Source organism: Diadema antillarum, unplaced genomic scaffold (assembly GCF_040938485.1).
Source record: "Diadema antillarum isolate AM-2024a unplaced genomic scaffold, OU_Dant_1.0 seq00001070_RagTag, whole genome shotgun sequence".
Taxonomy (NCBI): domain Eukaryota; kingdom Metazoa; phylum Echinodermata; class Echinoidea; order Diadematoida; family Diadematidae; genus Diadema; species Diadema antillarum.
Window position 1 is genome coordinate 309,448 of NW_027271895.1, and position 26,154 is coordinate 335,601.

General features: G+C 38.1%; 1 protein-coding gene across 1 annotated transcript in view; it reads right to left on the reverse strand.

The window, feature by feature from the left end:
* Nucleotides 1-2,740: 2,740 nt before the first annotated feature.
* The window catches only part of LOC139743344 (proteasome adapter and scaffold protein ECM29-like), a 77,485-nt gene continuing 54,071 nt past the window's right edge, over nt 2,741-26,154 (reverse strand). Inside the window, exons 6-8 of the mRNA XM_071653833.1 lie at nt 11,825-11,922; nt 10,865-10,936; nt 2,741-5,032 (exon numbers count right to left, since the gene is read on the reverse strand). Of these exons, the coding sequence (XP_071509934.1) occupies nt 4,803-5,032; nt 10,865-10,936; nt 11,825-11,922 (400 nt within the window). The 3' untranslated portion in view covers nt 2,741-4,802. The remainder of the gene's footprint in view (nt 5,033-10,864; nt 10,937-11,824; nt 11,923-26,154) is intronic.

Sequence of the window (26,154 nt, forward strand, 5' to 3'; positions counted from 1 at the left end):
GGGGCGCAGCAAAAAAAAAAAAAACGAAGAAGAAAAAAAAAAGAAAAAAAAAGGAAAGAAGAAGAAGAAGAAGAAACTCACCGGAAAGGGGGGGGGCAGAAAACCAAATCAAAAAAAGATAAAAACAAAACATAACGATGACTTCGGACAAAATGACAATGTTTATTGTGTTCACAACATAGAATTCCATGTTATGTAAGCTGAAATACAATTTTCGGCTCGCTCGCTGCGCTCTGCTCTCTAAATTTTATATAGAAGAAGAAGGTAAGAACAAAATGTGATAATGAAGCGGACAAAATGACAATGTCTATTGTGTTCACACATGTCATTTTATATTTAGCAGACAAAATGTTTCACTGAGCAGCGGCTGCAATTTCTTTCGTTCTGAAGCGATCGCCAATTGGATCAAAAGAAGCGCCAACGGTTCCGAACATACGGGGGGGGGGGGGCGCCAAAAAAATCGAAACAAGATAAGAACAAAACGTAATGATGACGTGGAAATATACACATTTCGGCTCACTCGCTCGTACTAATTAGAGTATTTCTTCAAGCCCGTCAGTTTGTTGGTAAAAATCGTTATCTATAAGGCCGTCACTATGTCTTGATTAGAATGGTAAGATTTGATAAGCAAAAAATGACAAGAGTTCCATGTTTTGTAAGCTGAAATACAAAAATTTTCGGCTCGCTCGCTGCGCTCGATCTCGCCAAATATTTATCAAAACAAAAAGGAGATACGAACAAAACGTGATGATGATGACGCGGAAATATACAAATTTCGGCTCACTTCGCTCGTACTAATTTAGAGTATTTCTTCAATTCCTTAGTTTGTTGGTAAAAATCATTATCTATAAGGCCGTCACTATACATTGTATCTTGATTAGAATTGTAAGATTTGATAAGCAAAAAATGACAAGAGTTCCATGTTTTGTAAGCTGAAATACAAAAATTTTCGGCTCACTCGCTGCGCTCGCTCGCCAAAATTTATCAAAACAAAAAGGAGATAAGAACAAAACGTGATGATGACGCGGAAATATACAAGTTTCGGCTCACTCCCTCGTACTAATTCAGAGTATTTTTTCAAGTCTTCAGTTTGTTAGTAAAAATCGTTATCTATAAGGCCGTCACTATACATTGTATCTTGATTAGAATTGTAAGATTTGATAAGCAAAACATGACAATTAAGAGTTCCATGTTTTGTAAGCTGAAATACAAAAATTTTCGGCTCGCTCGCTGCGCTCGCTCGCCAAAATTTATCAAAATTAAAAAGGAGATAAGAACAAAACGTGATGATGACGCGGAAATATACAAATTTCGGCTCACTCGCGCGTACATGGGGGGGGGGGCATTTCATGAAGCAATTTGTCAGATATTTCGTCTGACAAACTGTTAAAAGCTACTGAAATCCTTGCTTGTGATTGGCTGAAAGCAAATTTTGTCCGACAAGTTGTCGGACAAAATGCTTCATGAAATGCCCCCCTGGTTTAGAATATTTTTAAAGTACTCAGTTTGTTGGTATAGATAAATCGTTATCTATAAGGCCGTCACTATCTTGATTAGAATTGTACGATTTGATAAGCAAAAAATGACAAGAATTCCACGTTTTGTCAGCTGAAATACACAAATTTTCGGCTCGCTCGCTGCGCTCGCTCGCCAAAATTTATCAAAATTCATTACATTTAAATCACCCTCAAAAGACCCCTTTTGAGGGCTTGAAAAACATATCATGTGGACTTTGCTTAAAGTCTCTACCGGGATGGGGTTGGGGTTGAACACTAGTCTTTTTCAGAAATTAGGGGCGCAATTTTCGAGCTTGCCCCGGGCGCCGTTTTCCCTAGATACGCCACTGCCTGTGCCAATGCTAATGCACTGTCCATGCAAAGTTAGCCGCGGCCCTGCCGGGCGACCCGTGCTGCGGCACACCTCTCCAGCTCTCGGCCCCAGAGTAGACAACTAATGCACATTTATACATAATGTACATGTGGTGTGACTGTTGTTAAGTCGATTTTTTTTTCGACTTACGCACAAGTCGAAACTCGCCTAAGTCGATGTGTTTTGCTCAGTCCCGAGAAGATCAACTTATGCGAGTTTAACTGTACTTTCTGTGTTTGAATCATATGATACAGAATGAATAATTTTGTGCCTTTGCACATTTCAGTTTAGTACTTTTCTTCTCAACTGGAATGATACAGCACCCTATTAAAAAAAAAATTCTTATACAGAGAGTGACTAGTCCAGAGCTACAAACATTTATCCATCAAAATCAGGGAGATTCCAAAGAGCAAGCAGGGAAAAAAAAATGTGTGTTACATGCATCTCAAATGGTAAATATAAGTTCTGAATCAGAGAGATTTTAAATTCTGTTATCTGGACATAAAGAGATGTTATGTTTTGGAAGCCCCTTGCAGAATCAGGGAGACTTGGCAGCTCTGCTAAGTCATAGATGTAATGGTACAAGATTCCACAAGAGGTGAAAGATGCAACAAACAATTCAATTTGGATACTTCTCATCTGGATGTGAAACACATTGTTCCACTGCACAAGTAATGACCATTCTCTATTTGCTTTATGCAACACCTCAAGCCCCATTCAAACAGAGCTTTTCAAACCAGAGTTACCTCTACAATGTCCGGGTAGTGTCCGGGTAACCTTTTGAAACGGTCTTCACAAAAAGTTGCTCGGATGTTAGTCGCAGTAACTTTCACCAAATTCTACCCTAGCCAGCTAGGGTAATTACCCTGACATTAACCTGACAGTACCCGACAACCCTTCTATTAGAATGCAACCATGGTAACATTCCTCTGATACACTCAACACGCATGTGCAACATTGCAGACAGAGAATAAGTGACACACCATGTGCTGATCACGTGTATGGATCATAACTACTGATCTCTAAAAAGTGGGTACCACCCATTATTAGGACCACTTTGTTTTACTTTGTTTTTGGATATCTGAGCCATTTCAAAGCTAATTTTCATCATACAAACTTTTAATTCCTCTAGAATTGTATCTTCTTAATTATTTCACATAAGTGTTTTCTAATTATCTTGCAAAAAAATTACAATTTGAATCTCCATCTCAACCAAAACTATGCCATCCCTTTAACAGTGTCAGTGTGCCGTGGTACTTTGAGCGAATGTCAGGAGATGAGCAGTCAATCAATGGGACAGCAAGAAATTTCAAAGGTGTTGTAGAACACAACATTTACATGATGTAATTATGTTTTCAGCTAGGGGTAACCACATACATGTCATGCACATAACAACTTACAATTCCCATCATTGTTATTAGTCTTTATCACAAGTAACACAACGGGATACCTGATTTACATGACATTTGTATTGTACAGTGTACATATAATGCAAAGAATCTAAGGTTCAGGAACACCAACAAGATGGGCTACATGAGAATGGGAAAACCTAACTTAAATGCTCTACATTTATATCATACGTAATGTCTTATAGTATCATATTTCTAAGAAGCTTGACACCAAATGCCACAATAAAGTAATGTTGTTGACTCTGCAAAAACACACATCAACTATGCCTGTCAGAATAAACCATGCTCTGATCTCCACAGCTCCATGTGTAAAATGTTACTTTGTGAAGGCAGATATCTTACAGTAAATAAGATTCCTTTATGATCATTTCTAAAGTGCATATTTGTCATAGTACTTGCTAGCCTTTGTAGACCTTGACCAAGCCCCAAGAAACACATTGACAGAAACAAAGAATGCATTGCAAGTCAAACATTTTCTTGTCTTTTTTGTTCTTGTCGAAGTCTATCAATCAAATAAGACCATCCACAAAAATACCCAATGATATCACAAATCAGTATGAAAAAAAAAAGTATTTAACATCACTCTTGCTTTTTATCATGGCTGGTTGATTTAAAAACAGTTTTGCCATACGGGGAAGTCAGTATTTCTTGAAAAGTGATGCCTTCACTGAATACTGTATGATTACAGGAACAAATTTCTCTGAATATACCCTGAATATACCCTACTAGGTCAATTTTCTTCACAATATTTTGATAATCTTGAAATGATCAAGCTTGTTTCAAGAGAAAGGTTACATGACACTGTGAAAAATATTTGTTTGGTATATATACTCAGATGTAACTTTTTGGAGTTGAAATAGATTACTATTTCACACTGTAAGGCATTTTCAAATTGTTCAGACTTCCTGAATTCAACCTGACACTGAGAGTTCCACAATTACACTATAAAAAACAGAAAATATGTTCTGGCCCATTCTGATATCATTCGAAATTTCAACCTTATATTTGTTTCAAACTAATCAATGAAAAACAAAGAAAGTGGTTTTGCTTGAAATGTATGTGAGAAGTAAATCTTCTGTCATGTAAAGCATAAATACAGCAACATAGTGTGATGATGCACAGCTTTAACCTCACATTACACTACAGCTATCACCATCATATTTTGCACTTACGTCGACTCAACTTACACAACCTGCTGTTAATTTCATGATCACTCTATCTGAATGCTCACCTTATCATCTATATCTATAGAATTCTTAATGTGCCTCCCATCTTTGCTCAGTCTAGCATAATTTCTATTATCAGTGTGAGAGACAACATTCTTGAGACAACCATTCTTATATAATGAGCACTTTTCATATTGTCTCACATGTGGGTAGGAATATGTGAAATACTTACCATGATTCTTTCTACCAGCATGTTTGTTATTATAAGAGCTATTGTGACATCGTGTAAGTAAGGTTCTTTTAATCCTCCCAACCATGCTATTTCTTAAGTTTGTTCTGTTCCTCTCATGTCAAACTGTCACTCAAATGATGTTCCCTCTTTCTCTACCAAATCCTCATCTCCCTTCTCCGTACTTAGAGCATCTTTATCTTCCTCCTCCTGGTCATTTACAAATGCTTCCTTGATGACGTTTTTGAGGAGAACTGCCCTTTCTCTGACTGCCGGGTCAGGATCTGAAGTGACCTTTGATAATGCTTCCTGCAAGTCATGAGCTTCCCAATACGAGAGCACTGTTTGGCGAGATGGTTCTGGATTGCACAAATGAAATAACATTGTGTAAAGATTTTAACAGCAAAACAGAAAAAATATTACACAAGATGATCGATATCTGTGACATTACTGATTACTCAGAGGAAAGGCTTAAGACACGACTGGTTCCCATACATATATTACAAGTACATCTTGCACATCTACACTTCACAGTTATCATGGGGACTATGCTTCTATGGGGTTTATAGCAATAAATCAGTTGCCAACTGACCATATGCTGAGCCCTAGTATATATACTAGTGGTAGGTAGCATCCCTAGGGTAATAGAATCCCATTTTGTTCAAAGGGGCACTAAGTCCATGGGGGAAGGGGAGGGGGGAAATGGGAGGGGGGGGGGGGGAGGGGAGGGGTGGCAAAGGTTCAAGTCCCACTGGTTCCTTTTTTCTGACATGTTTGTTAATTTACAGATCAGCAGTTGCGATCTTAAAAATTGCATTTGTAGAGGGAGGCAAACTGAAGAAAGTCACATCTGAACCTTCACCTCTCTGAATAATATCTTTCTTTCAAGAAAATGTATATGCTTGCCAATATAACACTGTATTAGCTTTATTACTTCTGGTTCTACAGAAGATTCTTTTTTTTTTGTGTGGAAACAATTCCTTAAATTTGGGCCTTTGCCCAACCTCCACTCCTGTCTGCCCTTCCCCCCACCCATGGACTGGGTGCCCTTTCAAACAAAATGGGAGTCTATTATACTAGGTATGATATATATGGCACAGATTGTGAAAATTTGTCATAGATTTTTCAAGAAGATGCTGAAATGTTAAAATTCCACCTCCTCCTCCCACCGTAGGGAGGTACTCATATAAATTGAGACCTTATTACCCTAAGGATGCTATCTGGCAAGTCTTGTGAATATCCGTCGTAGGGTTTTCAATGGACAAGACAAGTGCCATGTTTGGTAAAATGTGTAACTTTGTATAACCACTCTTCCCCCCAAGTTTGATTGAAATTGAAGTCCTCAGTAAAGAGTTATTCAAGTTTTTGTAGCCTTATGGACGGATGATGGACGGATGGACGGACGGACGGACGGACAGACGCCACAGGCAATCCCTTGGTCTCCCCTTACCTCCGGTGGGCTCGACAAAAAATGAAAACGGTAAAGGTTCATGTGTAATTTTGATACAGATCAAGTTTATTTACCATCAGTACGTAATAATGTAGAAGTAAATAATTTGTACATTTCCTGGCAGCATTTGTACATTTCCCATCAAAACTGAATGTTTGAACATTTCCCTGACAGACGTTTGTACACTTCTTGGTGAAACGTTTGCACATTTCCCAGCATTTGTACAAATCTCAGCTCTACAACCCTCCATCACTACTGACATACAGCTGTACATTTAAGTAGAACAATTTACTTTCTGAAAAGTTTTATCATAGACACATTACTACTGTAAATGTCTGTAAAACGTCCTTACTGAAAAAGATTTTTACTCTCATCACTATTACTCAGCAACTACACAGGAATCCTGTTATAACGAGATCGTCGGTTCCGGGTGATTTTTGTCATTATATCTGGATTCTTGCTGTATCTGAACACTTGTGGAAAGTACTCTTCATATAAACATGCTCTTCATGACCTTTGACCCTATACAGTGCACTCCCGTTATAACGAAATGCTCGGGACCGGCCGTTTTCTTTCGTTATAACGAAATTTCGTTATAACCGAACAAATACAATATATAACAAAAAGAAGGTAACCACGCATATGTCATATTATGTTTGTTGAATACTCATCATACACTGGAAAGCTATGTGAAATGGGATGGTACCGTGGCTTTTTAATTTTGTTTGGATATTACATTTAAACGAGAGCATAAAGTTGTTTTTGTCACACAATAAGTCGTATAGAAAATGATAGTTTAGGATTCCGTTACAGTTCGCTATTCCAAAGATTCGTTTCTTACTAAAGTTCGTTACTCCGTAAGACTCTTTGTTCCGAAGTTTCGAAGGACTCTTTGTTCCGAAGTTTCGCCATTCCCAGGAATCCAAAGGTTTGTTCATTATTTTGAAGCTTCGCTCTTCCGATGATTCGTTATTCCGAAAGTTCATGATTTAGATATGAATATGTTATTGTTCGCTTTCCGAAGGCTCGTTGATCGGAAAATGAAATGAGTTTCGTCATTTCGAAGGTTTGTAAATGAAAAAATGAGAATGGTTCACTGTTCCGAAGATTTTTTAATCCGACAATGAAATAAAGTTTGTTATTCCGAAGAAGGTTTGTAAATCCAAAAAAAAAAAAAAAAAGAAATGCGAAAGGTTAGTTATTTCGTAGGTCCGGTTATCTTAAGACGATTATAAAGTTTGCGATTCCCAAGTTTTGTTAGTGGACACACCTTTTTTTCACCTTTGGATTACCGAAACTTTTTTTAATAATGTTCCGATTAACGAAAGTTTAGAATTCCTATCGTTTCCTGACTAACGAACCGTCGTAATAAGAACCATATCTCATTGTCGGTTTAACGAACTTTAGTAATAACGAACTGTTTGAATAACGCCTAAATGTTCGTAATAACAAACCCTATTTCATTTCCGAACCAACGGACATTTAGGTGTATAAGAATTTGTGTGTTTTGTAATAAAGTACCTTCGGAACAATAAAACGAACCTTGTTTAATTTCAGATTATAATTGCATTACAATAATGCAAGTCCCCCCCGGAAACTGTGCAGTAGACAAGGAGCGAACACGTACACAGTGATGTGAAGCGTTCGCCCATGCAGAGACGCCATAATGCTTTATATTCCGCTACGTATTTTCGCAAGCGATTCGCATTTCGTTATAACGGAGCATATTGTATTTCTTTTGTTTTTCTTTGTCAGTGGTGCTCAGAAAATATTTCGTTATAACGGAAATTTCGTTATAACCGTGTTCGTTATAAGCGAATTTTGTACCACAGACTTCAATGGCGATAATTTTGGGACCAGAAGTTTTACTTCGTTATAACGAAATTTCGTTATAACCGTGTTCGTTGTAACGGGAGTGCACTGTATAAGACAGAACACTGGGGGCAGCACGTACAAAATCTATAGGCTTGTAGATTATATCATGGTAGACCTTCATATCAAATTTGAACAAAATCCATCAAGAAATGTAGCCTATAGAGCGCACACCACAGAACTATAATAGGTAGAGTGCTCAAGCAGGGGCCGTAATCTGAGGGCTTAATTTGATTAGCACTTAATTAGCGAATCGGTATTCTGACAGCTCAATTAAGTAGGGGGTTTATTAACTACCATGACAACAAGCGTTTTGGCGGGAAAGTCTTACTCGCCTGTGCGTATCAATGTGCGTACACCTCGGCATACATGCCGGGGGATACAATTACAGATGAAAGGACAGACGGACAGAGGGACGGATGAACGGACAATCCAAAAACATAATGCTTCCGTCGACGCTTTGTGGCAGATCATAACTAGAAATGTCGCTATGGTGACTGGTATGCCTCTGCATAATGCATGGTTCTCCTAATAGGTCTATAGTACAATGTCTTGACAATGTGTGACGACAATTTCACATAATTGGCAAAATATTAAAATGACAGATTTGTCACAAATTTGCTGAATGTTCACTTTCCTTGAACTACGTTTAATTGGATGAATGGCTAAATTTTCTAAGAGTGCAGGTATTTGGGGATTTGAGGATTTTTTTACTTGACTTTTGACCCTTTTATGAATGTATGCATTGAGCAATTTTCAAGGTATGGAGAAAAAGGTGAAATTTCAGTATTAAATGGTAAAATATTAGCATTTAAACCTGGCCTTTGACCCTTGAACTTTGACATTATTACCCCAAAGTTCCCAAGAGAATCATTGTCAGGTAGAGCATGCATAATATATACTAAGTTTCATGATGATACCTTGAGTCACTTTCGAGATATGGAGGAAGAAGTAAGATTAAGCACATTCACTAGACCTTTGACCTTTTGGCAAGAAACTTCCCATAGAATCTCTATTGGGTAATACATGCATATATAAAGTTTCAAGAAAAATCCTGCAGGCATTGCATAAATATGAGGGAAGTGGTGACATTTTGAGGAGTTGACCTTGACCTTTGTCCCCTGACCTTTGATCCCTGACCCCCAAATTCCCTAGATAATCACTGCCAGTTAGTACATGCATATATACTAAGTTCCATGAAGATACCTTGAACCATATGCGAGATATGTGACCGTGCATCACAAAACGAACAAAAAGTCGCACTCGCTGATTTTGCATGAGGACTGAAAATAGGTGCAGTGGGTCAACCTAGCCAATTTTGACTTTTTCATATTTTCTGAAAGAGCAAGTCTTCTTTTACATTATACTAAAATTTGGGATCATAAAGCGGGCAGGAAAGTGTGGTTTTTTAGCAGTTAATCTTGAACATTTTTGGTAAAATAGTGTGATTAGGTGTGTCTTTAGAGTCCCCTTTTCATTTTTGAAAAACCTTGTACACATTCTTCACTTTTAACTCTAATAACTTTTGAAAGGATAATGCTACTGCTTTGAAAGTTGGCATTGATCATTGACAGAATGTGTCAATGAGGCAGGCTCAATTTCAGTTTAATCTGATAATCCCTTCATTTTTGTTACTCCAGTGGTTTACTTCCTGATTTTTGTCCAATTCATCGCACAGCCAGCACGGCTTGGTTAGGAACTAAGCGCTTGAATAGATACTGTACTTCGGAGCCTCTTTTCTCAGATCACACTTTCCCTAAGTTTGTACTTTCTTTCCAATATTTAAATAGGTTAGGAGAGTCCATTTGATTTGAGTTATTGCTCTTTCAGAATATGGTCTTAACTAAAAATTCATGTCTGGCGACTTTTTGTTTGTTTTGTGGTGCAGGGTCACATATGGAAAAAACATGAAATTTCAACATTTTGACTCGATCTTTGACCTCATGACCTGAAACTCTCTTTGGAGAATCTTTATTTGATAGTCCATGTATACACTAAGTTTCAAGAAAATACCTTCTGGCATTGCATGGATATGGGGGAAATTTTGAGCATTTGACCTTGACCTTTGACCTGGAGCATGTGCACCTAAAGGTTGATAGGCACAACTTTGCCTACTCATACATATACATGCCAAGTTTCATTAGGATATCTCAAACCGTTTTTTAGTTACATCGTCCACAAAATTTATTAAGGACAGAAGGACAGACGGAGGGACAGATGGAGGGACGGACGGACAACACAAAAACATAATGCCTCCGGCACCACTTCGAGGCGGACGCATAGAAATTAACATGAATTTCACAAAACTGATCTCTACAAAAGTGTGCACTATTCAGCAATTACCCATAACAATTCCAGTATTCAGTACATCAGTAAGTGAAGTACACTTTTTGAGTCGTTACAGATCAAAATTGTGCCACTTTGAGAAATGAATGATATTCTAAATCACTCTGAATTCTTTGTAGGATTTCACTGACTAAACACTGGGACATGCTAACTTCATCAATTTGTATTTCATATCACTGCACAGAATTGCATGTAAACTTCATTTCATTTGTATAACAGTTGGTTTGATTTTTTCCAAAACAATGTATTCTTTGCTGCTTTATAAATTCTGGAGGTCACTGAAGATGCAACCTGGCTGACCGCTTTTTTTTTGTAATGTATTGAGCCAATTTGTTTATGCAGTTATGTTCTGTAATCACAGTATCATGCTGAAAAGGGAAAACTTATCATGTATATAGCATATGCTTGCTTTGATTTCTGTTCTGAATATTATGTTCTTTTACTCAGTCTTACATGTACTTGACATGTGAAACTACAACACTTAAGTACAACATCCTGCTTACAGTCTACAAGATACACTCACCTGCACATTTGGGTATCAGAAATTCCAAAACCTCCAGTGACTTTTTCCTGATGGCTGCATACTTAACAATGCCTACACATAAGTCATATGAACAAATATAACATCTGAACTTTCTTTAATCATCTAACATATCACATGAAAGAAAGCATGCATTGTACATTGTACATAAAAGACAACTGCATAAATGGTATGACAAACTGTTCAGTCTGACTTGAATGCAGAAAGGTTACAGACCAGTCTACGGCATGTAAAGGAATCATAATAAAAGTTTGTCATTTTGCTCCATGAAGTGTTCACTGGATAATCAGGGACCACATCAGCAAACTCTGTTGCTGAGTGTTAACAAAATTCTGTGTAACAAATCTTGTATGTCATTATGTGATCAATACTACAAGCCACATAACTGGGACATATTTCAACTGGAACAATACCAATCCTCCTTTTTCATGTCTCAAAATTGGTAAATCCATACAGATAAAGAGATTTTCAAACATTTCTGAAGACTGCTGACTGTTGTTATCTAGCACACAAGCTGCAGCATGGTGTGGGTTGTCCTTTCATGTTTCTGACATTGAAGTGGGAGTGAGAACAATCATCCTTAGTCATGTATTAATATTCAGCAGGCAAGGTGGCATCTTCCTTGTCTTTTTCTTTGGATCCTGTTAAAGTGACTGTGTGCTTCAATATGAAACACTGCCAAAACAGGATAAAAGTTTGTGTCCAATTCCTGACACCCGATCAAGCTAGGAGAAAACTTATTTTTTTTCTCTCATATATTGTGTATTTGTAATTGAATTTCAAGCATCTTGATATAAAATATTCTAACATTCTCTTCTATCTTTGGATTACCAAAATAAAATGATTTCCAAGACATTAGCATCCATATACATACTGTTGTAGAAGATTCAACATTTATACCCAAATCTAACAGAAAAATTCATTTATGGTAAAATTACATACCAAGAGTCTTGTAAACAGCTGGAACAAGCATTTCTAGAATGGCAGACAGTGTTTCTGTGTCATCACTGGAAACATCATCTGCATTGATGAGATACAACCTACAACATGAAGAAATCACAAAACAAAAGGTTGATGACATTGCTTGGTGCGCATTTGCAAGCAAGGAGTTAATGAAAGTCACAGTGCATAAGAGCCAAGAGGGACTTGATGACACTTACTTCAGCTCACTTGAGCTCATATCAGGTGAACATCAGTATGACTGATGAAATCTTCCAGTGGTGCCATGCCTTCATTCATTGTACTAGGTATCATAAAAAAAAACCAACTCTTTATCCCTTGCTGTGCTTTGTTTGCTGCTTGGCAAGTGCTTGCTTTCTTCACTAATTAGCACATAATATATATATGTATATATATATATATATATATATATATATATATATATGTATATATACAGTATATGGACACTAATTATGAATGAAAAGAGATTACTTAATCCCCTTTATCTCTATTGTGTCAACATGACTTTAATGTTGGACTGAGGCATATTGTTATGCCTGAGTAGGCTGGCTAACTTACAATTATTACAATTGTAGGTCAAGTTTGGAGAATTATCTAACTGTTGTTACAAAAGCTCAGCAACTTACTGACAAGTGCCTGTGGACTCTGTAATTCACTTGTGCTACTGGCTGATGATGGAAATTACAATTCACATTTGTGTTCCCAGGCAGTCCTAATTCCAAGTCCTCAAATAGGCCATGGGGTGAGGCTGAAAAAGAGGCTTAAAAAATGGGTTTCGTTCCAGCAACACTGGCACTAGTTTCTGAATGCGGAAATGTGATCATGTTTTGTACATCCTAAATATGCTGTAAAAAGTTCTCCTCAAAATATCCTGTAGTTTTTGCGTAAATCCATATTTTAGGTTCCCATAGTGTTTCTATGCTAAAATACATATACACACTTGTAAAGCACTGCTTTTAGCCATATACCTAGAAAAAATTAAAATTTTCATTTAACAGTTGCATTATATCTCATGTTTTATCTTTTCCTGATGCTGGCTATGCCGAGGAGGACAAGAGCAAAGTGGTTCGAGACCATGAGAGAGAGCACCGACTGACTGTCCGAGGCCATGGACAAGGCAAATGCCTTATATTCTGTTCAAAGACATGTCAAATCAAATGACTGATCATTCAAGACAAACAAGGCAAGTGCCAAATTGTGTCTCGCCCATTCGCGTAGAAGAAATCAATGTTAATCTAATTCCCAGAAATTCATTGACCCGCATATGACCTTTGACCTGGTGGTGACCTTCAACTCCCCAAGGGACATCTACCATCCAAGTTTGGTCCCAAATGGACAAAGGGATAAAAAGTTAAGAGCCATAATCGAAATGCGCCGTAAAAACTTAACATTGGGCCCTAAAAGTTTGTTGACCCCTGTCTGTGACCTTTGAACTTGTGGTGACCTTCAACTCCCCAAGGGACATCTACCATCCAAGTTTGGTCACAAACAGACCTATGGATCAAAAGTTATGACCCATACTAGAAACGCGCCATAAAATACTTAACATTGGGCTCTTAAAGTTTGTTGACCCATGCTTGTGACCTTTGACCTTGTGGTGACCATCCACTCCCCAAGGAACATCTACCATCCAAGTTTAGTCACAAACGGACCTATGGATCAAAAGTTATGACTCATAATAGAAACGTGCCATAAAAACTTAACATTGGGCTCTAAAAGTTTGTTGACCCCTGCTTCTGACCTCTGACCTTGTGGTGATCATCCACTTCCCAAGGGACATCTGCCATCCAAGTTTAGTCACAAACGGACCTATGGATTAAAAGTTATGACCCATAATAGAAATGCGCCATAAAAACTTAACATTGGGCTCTTAAAGTTCATTGACCCATGCTTGTGACTATTGACCTTGTGGTGACCATCCACTCCCCAAGGGACATCTACCATCCAAGTTTGGTCACAAATGGAGTTATGGATCAAAAGTTATGACCCATAATAGAAACGCGCCATAAAAACTTAACATTGGGCCCTAAAGTTCATTGACCCCTGCCTGTGAGCTTTGACCTTGAGGTGACCTTCATATATGAATGTGAAACATTCTATGACCCCTCTTCCCTCAAAGTTTGATTGCAATTGAAGCCCAGAGTAAAGAGTTATTGAAGTTTTTGTAGCGTTACGGACAGATGACGGACGGACGGACGCCGCAGGCGATCCCTTAGTCTCCCCTCACCTCCGGTGGGCTCGACAAAAAAACCAAAAACTTCAGTGTGTTTGTTTGTGTGTGCGTCCGTGCGCATGTGGGAAAATCTTATTGTACACACACACACCCTCACATGCACACACACACACACACATACGCACACACATAGGTATGAAGATTATACCCAAGTGTATAAAAATATTATTCTACATGCATTGGCCATTTATCACATCAGCATCAGCATCATCATAAAAATCATAATCATAAACATGAACACACATAATGATATAATATTGATCAGTGCACTACACATACACAGGTGCATACAAACATTCACATATATATACACTCACACGCACACATATACACAATCATTTACACACATGAGACATTACTATTAGACAGATCATATTGTTTATCAATAAACATGTTTTTTTTTCTTCTTGAACTTCTTCTTACGAAGCTTGATTATTTCGATCACATAGCCATCAAGTTGTTCATGAAATATTATACAATACTTTCGAAAATTTAATCTTCATCAAATTTCCTGAAGTTTTCATTGCTATCATTTCGACATGGTTGGACACTACTTCCTTTCCTTACACGTAAGATAGCTCAAAATAATAATCATTCAAATTTTCTAGTTTTATTAAATTTCCTGGAACATTCCATGAACCACATATTATTGAAAGGGTGTAAAAGTTTTGAAAAATGCCGATATATAAAATACAGTCAAACTCGGATACCTCGACGTCGGATAAGCCGAATATCACTTACCTCGGGGGCAAAATGAAAGTCCCGATTGTTCCTATGGAGTTTCCGTGTATTAAAATTCGCGTAGCTCGAAAAAGATAACTCGAAGTTCGGTTACCTCGAAGGGAAATCTAATGTCCCGATCTTAATTAACTTATTGTTTTTCCCAGCATGTTGCTCGAATCGAAATTGTAAACATCACTCAGCATCTCCGATTAAGCGCGCGTGGGCAGCGAAGACATGTCACATGTTTTCACACTCGATTATAAATATTCTGAGACCAGAACAATCGCGCGCCCAAGAAGAAATACCCGATACACAGCTGACAAGGAAAATCCCCAACACCTACCAACACACGTACATGGTATGCACATAGCACCCGTGCCAATGGAGTGCTTTACGATAGCACTACGCGCTGCCCCATCATTTGCTTTTCTTTAACCACTGTGTTTTGATTTTTGATCGAGACAGTCATACTGTGCGCGTAGATTTCTCAACCGTCGGGGCGCACCTGCTTACGTTGACAGTTATATCTTTGCCATTAATCACGCTCCACTGTCAAAACATCAATCTACCTCGTAGTGCCTTTTTTTTAACTACTTTTTTTTTTTTGCCTTTCACGAAGTTTACTTCCCCGAGAACGCAAGCACTGAAACTTTTTTTTTTCCAGCAATGCGATTATGAAAATCTGGAAGTATAGGCCGATCACAATGAAGAATAGAATACACAGGGCTCCGCACTAAGTTTTATCGGGCCACCAATATCATTGATTTTTATTTTCTGGTGGTCGAAAGTAAAATCTGGTGACAAAAAAAAAAAAAAAATCAGGAAAAACATTAGAAAAACTAAATCGGTCCTACTTAACATAGACAAATTAATATTAAGCATTATTGAAGTGATACAGATGTCCATGTCTAAAACAAATGAATAGAAAATTCAATCATCTTACTCTGTGTTTAAAGACTTGACAAATAGGCGTAGATATTATTATAAAAGTTGATGCCCATATATTGAGGAGGTCAAAACTTACGTTTGAAATGAGAAAATGGGAGCATTTGCTGACATTTGTTAGCATCCGACATTTGTTTTAGCATTGTAAAAAGCCGAAAGATACCGTTATTCATTTTTAAATGTAAAAGCAAACAACCGACATTCATTTTAGAATCTTACGGAGCTGAATACTATCCTAATCCATTTCCAAACGTGAAAGCAAACATCCGCTATTTGTTTTAGCATCTAACTGAGCGGATTAATACCATTAATCATTTCCAAATGTTAAAGCAACAATCTGTTATTTATTTTTGCATCGTACGGAGCAGAATGTTACCGTTATTCATTTCAAACATCCGACATTTATTTCATTATCGAACGGAGCCGAATGTTACTGCTGTCCACTTCCGAAAGTGAAATGAATCATCTGACAATTATTTTATCATCGCACGGAGCCGAATGTTACTGTTTTTCATTTTTGAACGTCAAGGCAGATATCAGACATTTTGGACTATGAAACGTATAGCTGAATGTTACTGATATTTATTTTGAAATGTACCGTAGCAAATATCCAATATTTTTATTTATCATCGTATGGGGCAGAATGTTACTGCTGTTCACTTCCAAACATGCCAAACATAAAAGCAATCATTCGACATGTATTTCAGCATCTTCCGGAGCTGAATGCTATTGACATTTACTTTCGAACGTAAAAGCACACATCCGGCATTTATTTTATCAGCGTACGGAGTTGAATATTATTGTTATTCACTTCAGAACATCAAAGCAAACATTCGACATTTATTTTAGCATCTTCCGGAGCTAAATGTTATTGCAATTTACTTTCGAACATAAATGCAAACATCCAGCATTTATTTCATCATTGTCAGGAGTTGAATGTTATTGTTACTCTTTTCCGAACGTCAAAGCAAACATCAAACATTGATTTTACCATTAAACGCAGCTGAATGTTACTGTTATTCATTTCGAAATTTAAAAGCAAACATCAGACAGTTATTTTAGCATCATATGGACATGATGGAGCAGAATATTACTGCTATTTTCTTCCGAACATAAAAACGATCATCTGACATTTATTTTAGCATCTTCCGGAGCCGAATGCCATTGCTATTTACTTTCAAAAGTATAAGGAAACATCCGACATTTATTTAACCATCGTACGGAGTTGAATGTTATTGTTTTTCATTTCCGAACGTCATAGCAAAAATTCGACATTTATTTCAGCGTCTTCCGGAGCCGAATGTTATCCTTATTCATTTCCGAACGCAAAATCAAATATCTAACATTAGTTTTAGCACCATACGGAGCTGAGTCTTATCGTTATTCATTTCCAAAAGTATGAGCAAACATCCGACATTTATTTTAGTATCATACCGAGTCGAATATTACCGTCATTCATTTCCACAATTAAACGCAAAACTCTGACATTTATTTTAGCATCTTACGTAGCCGGTTGTTACCGCTGTTCATTTTGAAAAGTAAAGGCAAACATCCGACTTTTTTTTTTTTTGTTGGCGCGATCGGGCCACCAAAATCTTTATTTCTGAAATTTTGATTTCATTTCCGATTTTCACTCAATTCATTCATATAAAAGTTGATTCAATTCAAATTGACAAGCATGCAAACAATCAGTAGGCAATATAACAGACACCATGTTGAACATCGATAAACGTTGAACATCGATAAACATCGGATAAGTCGAAGAAAATTCGACGTACGCGTACCTCGAAATTCGCGTACGTCGAACCATTTTCTTCAGTCCCGACGAATTCGAGGTATCCGAGTTTGACTGTAAAGGCAAAATTATAGTTTACCCATTCATGAGTGAAAACTGTTGGATTCTGTATTGGAGGCAATGTGTACCTGAAATCTCGAAGAGAATCAAACAGGTTTGGCATTAAAAATTATGATAACATTGCAATTAACTTCCAATATCAGAGGATCTGTGCAAACCTGACTCAACTTATGCACTATTTTCATTCAGCTGGTACTAGTTTTAGCACACTGATTTTGTACTCACACCTACTAAACCTTTCTACATGAACATTCTGTCTCAGTATTAATAATAGTTACATCTTTTTTTTTCCAGATTGGGAGAAACAAATTTTTAATTTTAGTCATTCAGTTAATATAAAAAAAAACACACTTATGGAAACATCTTTGTTATTAGAATAATTCAACCCTGATTAAATCATAATAATTGGCAGAAATGTTTGCTACAGTGCGAACTATCACATACTGAGGCAAGGAGTCAAAAAGACATATTGCATAAACAATGGCATTCAAAATACAGGAAATAGAATATTACAAAGACATTTCATCAAGGACAACTTTGGTAAGATGTCAATTCCTGGATATTTATCACATTGACCAAAGCATTGATGCATATACATTCTGTCGTTTCTGAACTTTGCACTAAAGTTCTTTTTTTTTGTGTGTGTGTGTTCTTAAACCATCACTTCTAAAATTTTGCTACTTAAAATAAAACAGAAATGTATGGGTCCACTTCTTTCATGGACAACTCATAGTAACATGACAATGTATTCTTTCTTGAATATTTATCATATTGACCAAAGCATCAATGCATATAAACATAATGTTGTATCTGAACTTTGCACCAAAGTTTCTTCGCATACATACATGAACACCACCTCTTCTCAAAAAGAAGTAAAGAAAATTTATGTTACAAACTTCGCTACTTAACATAAAACAAATACATGTATATTGCTCCATTTCATCATGGACAACTTATAATAACATGACAATATATTCATTCTTGAATATCAATCATATTGACCAAAGCATCAATGCATATAAACATCCTGTTGTTTCTGAACTTTGCATCGAAGTTTCTTCGCGTACATACATGAACACAATCTCTTCTCGAACAGAATTAAAAGAAAATTTGTGTTACAAATTTTGCTACTGAGCATAAAACAAGAGTATATGTATTGGTCTATTTCATCTTGGAGAACTTTAAGATGACCATGAATTCACTCTTGAATTTACCCAACCATCAATGCATATACATCCTGTTGTTTCTGAACTTTGCACCGGAGTTTCTTCGTGTACATACATGAACACTATCTCTTCTCAAAAAGAAGTAAAAGCAAATTTATGTTACAAACTTCGCTACTTAACATAAAACAAATATATTGCTCCATTTCATCATGGACAACTTATAGTAACATGACAATGTATTCATTCTTGAATATTAATCATATTGACCACAGCATCAATGCATATAAACATACTGTTCTTTCTGAACTTTGCACTGAAGTTTCTTTGCATGCATACATAAACATCATCTCTTCTGAAGAAGAATTAAAAGAAAATTTGTGTTACAAATTTTGCTACTTAACATAAAACAAGAGTATATTGGTCCATTTCATCATGGGGAACTTTGAAATAACAATGAATTGACTCTTGAATTGACCCAAGCATCGATGCATATACATCCTGTTTTTTCTCAACTTTGCACCGAAGTTTCTTCGCATGCATACATGAACACCATCTCTGCTCAAAAAGAATTAAAAGAAAATTTGTGTTACAAATTTTGCTACTTAACATAAAACCAGAATATATTGAGTATATTGGCAAGTGATGAGCAGGTTGACTCTGTTGCAAATGATGCATTTTACAGGCAACACAGCAGAACCTGAAGAGCTTCCAGAAGAAAATTGTGAATCTTGACCTGAGCTTCTTCGGGGAGGAAACAGATGCTTCTGCTGACGGACCAGGCTCCTCCTTCAGCTTTCGTTTCCTAGCGAGATTCAGGCGTTTGCTATCTATAAATCTCTTGTAGCATGTTTCATGGAATCCTATATAATACAACGGAGAAACGGATTTTGTGAGGGGAAAAAAAAGGCTAAACGCTAGGGGGAGGGGTTGAACATTACACTCAATATATTTTTAAATGTACGGTAGACTATTGAATCCTGTAATTACCAATAGTACTATACCAGGTATCAGATTAGCCATATCAAATTAATCATTAACTACAACTCATGATCATCGTCATCATCAACTACTTGTACTTGCAATGCAATTACTGATTTAAAATTACATCTTCAGCTTTTAGCATCTGATTACAATATCAATTATCATTATTATGAATACAACAACTACCTTATCATCATTAATACTAGTAATTCTTTCACTATCACCACCAACCACTGCTTAATTTGGCACAACATAATGGTAATCATCTGTTTTAGGGAGTTAATTGTTGAAATTATATTATTGTCATTGTTGTTTTTTGGACCTAATATTAACAAGTTTCATTTAATGAGACGCTAAATGTGTGTTTTGAGGGGGATTCGCCAATTTTGGGCTGAGAGAAAATAGACTGGATGGGTTAATACCCCCCCCCCCACTAATATGAAAATATTTAGACCTTTTTCACTCTAGTCCAGTGTGTCAAGATTTTTACAATATCAGCTCCATAGAACATGTAGATCTACATTATAACGGCGCTATGCCATGGTGAAATTCAAGATATCTAAAAAGTAATAGACACACTAAGTTACTGCATTAGCGCCCATTATAACATATACAAGCAATGTTCATAGCTATTCATTACGCATAGGCTAAGCCAGGCATAGACTGTAAACTAACCTATGTCAGGTTGCAGTTCACCATAGTCCAAATGCAGTAATCCCTCTGCCTCGCTTCATCCGGCGATTACACGGTCTCCTCCACTCAATTTGATCCACTCTTTGGCACATGAAATAAATTTCGTCCATCTTAGGTTTGTCATAGCCTTGACATTTTCAAACTTCATCGATTCTACATGCATAACGCATCATAAAAGTTTCGGCAAAGCAGACGATGTAGACGCGTCGTCAGGCTCACTGGGGGCGGCCATTTTGACTCGTAATAAAAATGTAAACAATGATTCTCGATTCGGATTGGATAACATACATCACATGATCGTTCGCGAATGAATATCGTACACGGCAAAGTGTACATATTCAGCTCCTCAGTGACAAAAAAAGTTCACTGTTTCCCCCTAAATTACCAAAACACTACAGGAAGGTTTGTGTCGAACTTTTTCCTGTAGCCTCTTTGGTTATTTGTTTACACGTAGCTGTTGAGAAATTTTAGTGCCGCAGTTGTCCGAACGAAACAAGCGAAAAAATCGGCTCACCCCACAGCCTAAAAGGGGACATGCTACTTTTGAATGCCCTTAATTACATTTGTGTGCCTTAGTCTTTGTTAAAAAACTAATCATGTTTTTCTCATTGATGGTTTCCTGTAAATGAATTGATATTGATGGCAGTATAAGGGGTGTCTGACAACTTCTTTTTTTTGGTTCAATATTCTCATTAGAAATATACAGGGTGCGCATGTCAAAATGATACCTCTTCTCGCCAACTGGTTGATATGTACTGCCAACAAACTTGTGGGCTGTTTTTGGTTTGGTGGTTTGGGATATGGATGATGTTCACTCTGAAGTTTTGGCTAAAAAGTGATCTGATTTTGGGTGGTATTTCTCCAAACTCGATGTACTCCAGTACATATTGTCAAACATTTGTATTGTATGCTGTCCAATTTTTGCCTTACTCGGTAGTGGTTGAATTGAAAGCCTTGCATCCATAATGTATGAATGGTCTTATGAGTGCTTTACACAGTAGGAGCAATGTTTTGTTGTCCAAACCCCAGCTGCTACTGACCATTAGATGCATCTTTATTCATTTCTTTTTACATTTGTCCATTATATTGTCAATATGCTTATTCCACATGAGTTTTCAGACAGGGCAGAGTACTGTGCAACAGCCGTAGGATCTGAAAGCACTACAATTTTGCAGATGCATATTTCATGTAGTGATCTATATTGTTTATATAGAAAATTGCCCTAATGTGTGTCCAATTTTCCAAATGCTCCAATCAAGCTAGAAATTATTATGCAACATTTCAGCATTTTGTGTGTGTGTGCGTGTCATTGTGGTATTTGAGCATCCATAAAGCAAAAAAGGCAAAAATAACTCGTTTTTTGCATGGAGTATTGATTTCTAAATTCATAAAGCATATTTTTTGCCAGATTTCAGGTCTATCCAACTTGATATGACATCCTATGGGCCTGTCAAAATTGAAATTTTGTGCCTGTGTCAATGGCGATAAACGTTGCAAATGTGCGGAAAAAAATGCATGTGTTGCATGGATTTTAAATCCATCATACAATGTAGCTTGTTAGAATGGACGATGACCCCCACATTTTTTTTGACATATTCTGAAAGCTGACGAGTGGTAGATATCAGCCAATGGGACTTCAAGGCTGGCAAAATGATTTAAAGCTATCAAATTTCTGCATGAAATAAAATTTATGAAATTTCATAATGATGTCATCAGATTTCAAATAAATTCAAGCATACAATGCACCTCGCTTATCCTTCACCAATTTGTATCTTAAGTTTGGTATGTTATAGCTTGTTAAATTGTCTATGGAAATTGTTATTACTATTATTCAATGTTATGATGACATCAATATGAAAAAAATTGATTGAACTTACCCATGTAAAATTTGACCATATTATGATTATCTGTAGGAATATAACTCATATATGAGAGGAATATCTTACCTTTTGTTTACCTCTTAACCCGTGCTGTATCCTCCGATGCAGCCGCCCATTAGCCCGAAAATGAAAAGATTCGTAGGTGGGAGACAACTCAAATTTATATCCCTATGGATAATCCTAATATACTACTAGGAATATCTTACCTTTTCTTTATCTCTTAACCCGTGCTGACTGGCACAGATATGAAATTTTTGGAAGAAACCTGGTCTAGGGATCAGTCTTACCCATGAAGGTTCTAAATGAATATGTCCCTGGTCAAAACACAATGCACACATACACGTGTAGAACTGACTCTATGACCCGAAGCGATGGCAATCGGTCTTCAAAGAAAGATTTCGCTCAAACAATTAAGGTATAATACTTGGTATCCCCAATACCTAGGTGCCGTGCACAGAGTAGCGATTTAGATGCATTATGGGATAGCTCATGGGACAAGCTTGCCCAGGTTTTGGCTGCACATGCACTTAGATCACGCTCTGTCTTTATCCAGAGGTATTTTTTGTTGAAGTTTTCTTTGCTTTCCATCATGTGACCAGCAAATTGAAGCCTGGCAATAGTGAACCATGACTCTGGTGACCGCACATCTGTAAAACATGGAAAGTTTCTAACTCTTTTAAGCTGAATTATAGCCAAGGAAAAAGGGGTACAATGGAAAAGCAGACAAATAACTCCATTGAATTGTATGGGAACTGCAACCCGTGTGAGACAACCGGAAGCAAACAAGGGCACCGAGGAATCCCACAGTGCATCTATGAAAGAGCTCTTCAGCATGCGCAGAAATATTCTGCACATTGGTGATACCTAGAATTGGCTAGCCATAATCTCATCTAATAATTATGGTATAATTGGCTTGCCAAAGGGATCCGGTTGCGTGGACGTGGCGCGGCGCGGCGCGAGAGCGGGGTCTCCCACCCAACTGCACACCTTGCTCGAGGATGCTTGTCTTGGTGTGAAAGCGAGGTCTCTCATCCAAGTGCTAACCTCACTGGGTGACACTTGAATAGGGGGAATGCCCTATTTATACTGTCCTCCGTGCCACGCCGCCTACCTCTCATACATAAAAGTCTCCTGGACTTTATGAAGTATAGGTTCCGGAACGGCGACAAACAGAGACAGACAAGATAGCGGATGATCTATCACTTGAATAATGGCGCCCTTTAAAAGCAACATTTTGATCTCTCCGAGAGACAACAAAAGAGTCTCTAACATCGGGGGTGGCACCCTATAAAAGCAACGTTTCAATCTCGCTGAGAGACAACAAAAGAGTCTCCGACATCGGGGGTGTTCTAATGGCTTTTTGTAACACTCCCAGAAAGGAAAGTAGAAATGAAATGCAGTATCGCTCTTTTACTACGGAAAGGATGAAACTGTCCTCTGTGATTTCTCTCCAGGTGCGATAAAATAAGCTTAAACGGCCTCCTCCTTTTGATGGAGAAAAACTACTGTGCTTGAAATTGAATGTGGTGTTTTAATGGAAGAGGGTATAGATTTCTTGAATCCTCCTCTTCCCCTGTGACTGGAATGGGGACGGCTCTCTTTCAGACTGAATCGCCTTCTGGATCCGTGAAAGGGACGAGGTGGGAACTGAGGCAGCTTAGCTCTAAGGGAGGAGCACCTCGTTTATGCTAACGACCTCACATTTTTGTACCGATTCACCACATCATTGGACGCCTTCTGAACTGCAATGTCAGAATTAGTATGCTCCAAGAATTGACCGCCAAAAAGGAAATCGTTTTCCTGCGGCACGCTTGCTGGTGGAATGGGTGATATTGTGCAATTACGGAAGGTATTCAGTGCGAGTTTTTCGGAGCAAAGAATCGGTCATGGTCCTCTTGCCGGAACATAAAGGCGGAGCGAGTTTTGGCGTGCTGGGTTTGACTTTAGGCACATCATCCAAACTAAAAATCGTGTACGCGAAATGGTCTGGTAATTTAATCCCTGGATTGGCGTGGGACCTACGCGAAAGAGTCCTTTGGTGAGGGAAGAAGTGGAAGCATCCCCTCCCTCCAACTAAAACAGGTCTCCCATGTATTTTCGTAGAATTCCCCTGACCTCCTTATCAATGTCTTCCGCAGGAGGTGGATCCTCTGCGGAGTAATCAGAGTCACAGTCAGAAGCGTAAGATTGCAGATCCGAAAATTATTCATGGCTTGAGCCGGATAGTGAGTTCCGAAGGCGCAAGCGGAGGTCGAGAGGGGAAAACTGGAGTGTGGGGGAGACTCCCTCCTTGATTACACAAGGAGGAACTCTCACCAAATCGGAAACGCCCCCGGAGAGAAGACCCCTGAAACCTATCTCCCCCCCCCCCCCACTCCCATAACGGGCAATCGAGGGAAAGCCGGAGGGGTTTTGAGCAAGTTCAAACCTATGGGCTGAGACACACTGCGACACCGAAAGGACGACCCCTGCAGGTTAATTTTTTATTTTTTATTTTTACGCTCACACCGAAGGGTCAGAGGGGGCTATAGTGTAAAACGGCACTGAGGTACCAGCGATATCGATGAGGAGGAACGAACGATACACGCATCGCGTTGATCTGGGAAATTTGAGAAGTCTTGATATAGTGCAGAGAGATCGAGAAACTGACCCTTTGGGACAGGGGCTTGACCGGAGGGACAGATCCCAGACGGGAGTATTGCCATCTGGGCGGAGGAAGCACAAGAAGCGATGGGTGTACTGTCTGTGTCATCCGATACACGTACGCCTACACTCGTTTTCACATAGTCTTGGGTTTCCGCGCTGAATAAAAAGTAAAAAATATTACTTCACGCAGTCCACTAGCTTTCCCAAAAATAAAGGAAAGAAACAGATAGGGAAAACAAGGCAAATACTTAGCCATATGTAGTGCACACCAAACTACAATGAAAGAAAACGAGTCGGTGCAGAAACACAATAAGTGCGAGAACGCACAATAGAGCTCTCGCACAGTGTAACAAACAGCTTTTCTGTGTAGGGGCACAGAGAGGAGCCGAGGGAACTCCTAACCAAACAAGTCACCGGAGTGCCAGCGTGTATGAACATCGCGTCCATGAATAACTAGCGTGGGGTAAGAAATAATTCAGCGGGAAAACTTTGGTCCCCGAAAAAAGCACTTTCTGAATTCGGACAAATCCCCAAAACCTGACAAAGGTGTGGGCACAAATTATAGATAAGAAAGGCAAAGATACGTCTCACCACAGGATCAAGAAGAAAGGTCCATATTCGCAGGAATTTAGGAAAGTTCAAAAAGAGCACAGGGCGACTATGGCATGATGGAGGAAAAAAGGAAGTGTTGGGAGTTGATGAGGCTGAGGTCAGGGGGGCATGCTAGTATTTTTTGCAGTCCTTTTTTTATTTTGTGGTTGCTTTGAGTTGTCTTCCACCTATGATTCTTTTCATTTTCTGGCTAATGGGTGGCTGCATTGGAGGATACAGCACGGGTTAAGAGATGAATAACAGGTAAGATATTCCTAGCAGTATATTATGTGTTATCTCTATGGCAGTCCATTTTTTTTGGAAGGGCCAATTGACATGACTCTGTTCGTCTTGCAGTAGCTCACTTATCCTTTGGTGAATTTCTTCCAGGTTTTGATATGTTGTAGCTTACCCTTTGGGTGTTAAAAATGTCAAGTCTATCTCACTCGATATGATGTTATACAGGGCCTGCCCAAGTTGAAATCCTGTGCATCCATTCTGATGAGCTAAAACAGATTTAAAATGCGTATTAGTGCAAATGTGCATAAAAATGTGTATTTTAAATCTGTTTTAGCTCATCAGAATAGATGGCCTCCACA